Raw genomic sequence first — 3,472 nt, forward strand, 5'->3', positions numbered from 1 at the left:
TTTTTTGAGATAAACATATGACCATTTCTATCTTAACAGTTAGAGAAGGCACAGACGGCATATTAAGGTGTTAGTTAGTGGACCATAACATCTTTGTACCNCAACGTTTTGGACAAAATTTTAATAAAATACAAAATAGATGACCAGAACATATGTAAAGATAAATCAAAGACGTTGCATCTTCCTCAAGTATAAACTTTGTGACATTTAAANTATCCTTGAAGCAAAAAAAAAGCATCACAGATTGGTAAAAATAGAATAACGAAACAAATGCCAGCACGTATTCAAAGATAATCTTTAAAGACTAAGAGGAAAATATTGTAACATGATAAAAGGCTTAATTTTGGTTAACTTTCTTTGCATTACGTTGCACTGCCACCACTGCCAGAAGGAATTTGATCGGTCTACTCTGTAGCGGACACACAAATGATGCGGACCTAAATAAATATGAAAATAATATATTGAAAAAGATTATCATTCACAGATTTGGAGAGAACGACTAACACACTTATATAACTTATTTCGTCTTTTTATTCACTTGTTTTGTTGTCTTATGACATCCTAGATGATTTGTTAATATATATGAAGTGCTTGTTCAAATGATACCTATTACCAAAGTAGAAGATGTGAAGACATAAAATGTTGGTTCAAGGATATAATATATTTAGCAGTATGGAATGAAACCAACCATAAACCTCTCTTATGGGTTTTGGTTCTCTTTTGTCTCTGAGTCCTAAAAGGATGGAGAGTAAAGAAGAAAGCTCCCAACATATTGGCTCAAAATCCATAAAACATCGCCCTCAAATATAACTTAATTGACAAACGCTGATAACATCTACCAAAACTTTAGTCCTTGAAAAGTCATCTGCATGTGATTTGCAGGCAATCTGGGCATAAAGGGAAGCTTAGGCTCATTTGAGCGTCCAGGAATCCCAAGTTTAACAATAAAGATAGCAGTAGACCCCTTGCCAAGACCTTCACTTTCGATCCAAATATGACCTTCCATAAGATTAACAAACCTGATCCAGGCCATTAAAACAATACGTTAGACAAATAATCACTGCTGTAAGTGTCTCCACATACAATGAACAAATTTTCCAAGGAATGTGCATCAGCCAAGAATGAAAATTCAATCTTGAGCAGTTCTCCGGATCATGGAAAACTGAAAACCCATTCAAAACAAACACCAATGAAGTGAGATACCTCTTAGAAATCGCAAGGCCAAGCCCGGTGCCACCGGAACTTTTAGATCCTAGTGCCTGGTTTTCCGCAAACTTACAAAATAGCTTGGGGATATCCTGCGGATTAATCCCTGATCCTGTATCTTTTACCTAAATTACAGGAAAAAGATAGTAATAAAATCACCATCTCAAAAAAATAAATAGAGAAACTACCATTTAAAATCACCATATATTAAATATCAAGCATGAAAATAAACTTCTAAACATACCTGTACACGTAAATAGAAGTGATCCTCACTTTGCACAAGGAAAAATTCGGGAGCTCTAGGATCTCTTAAAGATTCTGATTTTGCAGCAACAGCAGAAATTGACACACTGCCTTCTTTTGAAAATTTTACAGCATTGCCAGCAACATTTAAAAGAATTTGCATCAGCCGTTTTTCATCTCCAATAGCAAATTCCGGCAGATCGGAAGACAAGCTAAGCGTGACAAACATCTTTTTCACAGATGCAATAGGCTTGATTAAGTTAAAGACCTAAAGCAATAAGCAGACAGCTGAATCAGTCGATAGTTTCTATCATAACATGTTGGAAAACTGGAAATCACAAGTAAAATATTTAACAGATCTAGAACTTCTTTTCATAGTTCTTCTTCTCAAATAATCTAGAACATGCATGTAAACAGAAATAGTAGGCTTACCTCTCTGAAGAGAGCATGAAGATTGAAAGTCCCAATGTCAAGTTGAAGGCTTCCATCCTCGAGCCTTGAAAGATCCAAGACATCATTGATGAGCGTTGCTAAAAGGTTGCTGCTCTTAAGGATTGTTTCCACCATCAGACGCTGCTCCGGTGTCAGCTCCGTTTCTTGTAGCAAAGATGAAAGTGCAATTATTGCATGCATAGGAGTTCTCATTTCATGATTCATAACAGCCAGGAAATCATTACGCGCACGAACAGCCATTTCTGCTTCTCTTCTAGCCAGATCAAGAGCTACATTCTGCTCCATAAGAAGATCCCGAGCCCTCATTGATTCCTCCAAGATGGCAGCATGTGAGAGAGCAACAGCTACCTGAATTGACAACAGATACAAAAAAGTCACTCCATTCAGTCACACTCCGGTGTCACCCTTTTAACAGATAAAACCCAGAGAGGTGCAAATTAGTTGCAAGCAGACCAGGTGAAATGAATAGAAGCTTCCCTTTGTGACAATAACATCCAGCGTAAGAAGAGAAGAGATCCCTAGATCTCCAATAGGAAAAGGGTTTTCAAAGGGTGGGGGGTTCTACGTGAAATTTCGTTTCAACCATTTATCCAGGAAATATCCAAGGATCAAAGAGAAACGTAATAACCCAAGTCTGTGCAATTACCCTTTTCACCCAATTTGTTTTGCGGTGCTTGACTATACACCGAGTTTAAGGAAGAAAAGAAGGCTTTTGACACATATGCATAAAATACCAAAGTGCCCAATGAACCAAACTATTTAAGTTTTTGTAGCTAGTGGAGCCTAGATCAAGTCACTGGCAAAATGGGAACATGAAAATTAAATTGTTCCTAAATTTATAAAGATGTCTATCTCTACGGGTAGACGAAAAAGAAAAGAATGCCAAACCAATTGGGATGAACGAAGTAATAACTGTTGAAGAATGTGCAAGACAAACAGTAAAAAGTATTAAGATGGGACCTTATAGCCTGTCTGGCCAAGCTTCTTTTGGGCCAAAGGTGTTTTTGTTTGTTGCCAAAAGTGCTCTTTTCTCAAAGTTAAGGTGTTTGGCCAAGCTTTTAGAAGGGAAAAACTGCTTTTGAGTAGAAGCAGTTTTAGACAAGCAGAAAAAAGCAGCTTCTTCCCAAAAGCACTTTTGAGAAAAATACACTTAGAAAAACTTTCTTGGCCAAACACTAATTGCTGCTCAAAAGTGTTTTTCAAATTAATTAGTCAAATACAAACTGCTTTCTACAAAAAGTACTTTATGAAAAGCACTTTTCAAAATAAGTTGATTTTAGAAGCTTGACCAAATAGGATATTGGTTCATAAGTGGCAGTATGAATATTTAATACGTTCGATTTAATAGTAAGATTGCAACCTTACGACTCAGTTAATCAAGTTCAGCAAAGACAAAGAGGCGCAGAGCCAAAAAATTACGTGAGACTAGTGAAAGACTTTTTGAGACAAACAATAGTCCCCTTAAAAGAAAATTTTATTCCAACACAAATTTTGATAAATTCTCAACAAAGTCGATCACTAAAATGGGATGACATTCTAAAAATCATATCCCTCGGCAACTTTTTTTTTT

The 3,472-nt window shown here is 36.4% G+C and overlaps 1 protein-coding gene across 1 annotated transcript in view; it reads right to left on the bottom strand.

Annotated features, from left to right (window-relative positions):
- LOC109208025 (ethylene receptor-like) overlaps positions 1 to 3,472 on the bottom strand; it is a gene marked incomplete in the record, with an annotated part of 10,425 nt that overhangs the window by 2,069 nt on the left and 4,884 nt on the right. Inside the window, 4 exon segments of the mRNA XM_019371024.1 lie at positions 846 to 1,019; positions 1,204 to 1,331; positions 1,451 to 1,717; positions 1,882 to 2,250. Coding sequence (XP_019226569.1) covers positions 846 to 1,019; positions 1,204 to 1,331; positions 1,451 to 1,717; positions 1,882 to 2,250 — 938 coding nt within the window.

The sequence above is a fragment of the Nicotiana attenuata genome, unplaced genomic scaffold (genome assembly GCF_001879085.1).
Source record: "Nicotiana attenuata strain UT unplaced genomic scaffold, NIATTr2, whole genome shotgun sequence".
NCBI lineage: Eukaryota > Viridiplantae > Streptophyta > Magnoliopsida > Solanales > Solanaceae > Nicotiana > Nicotiana attenuata.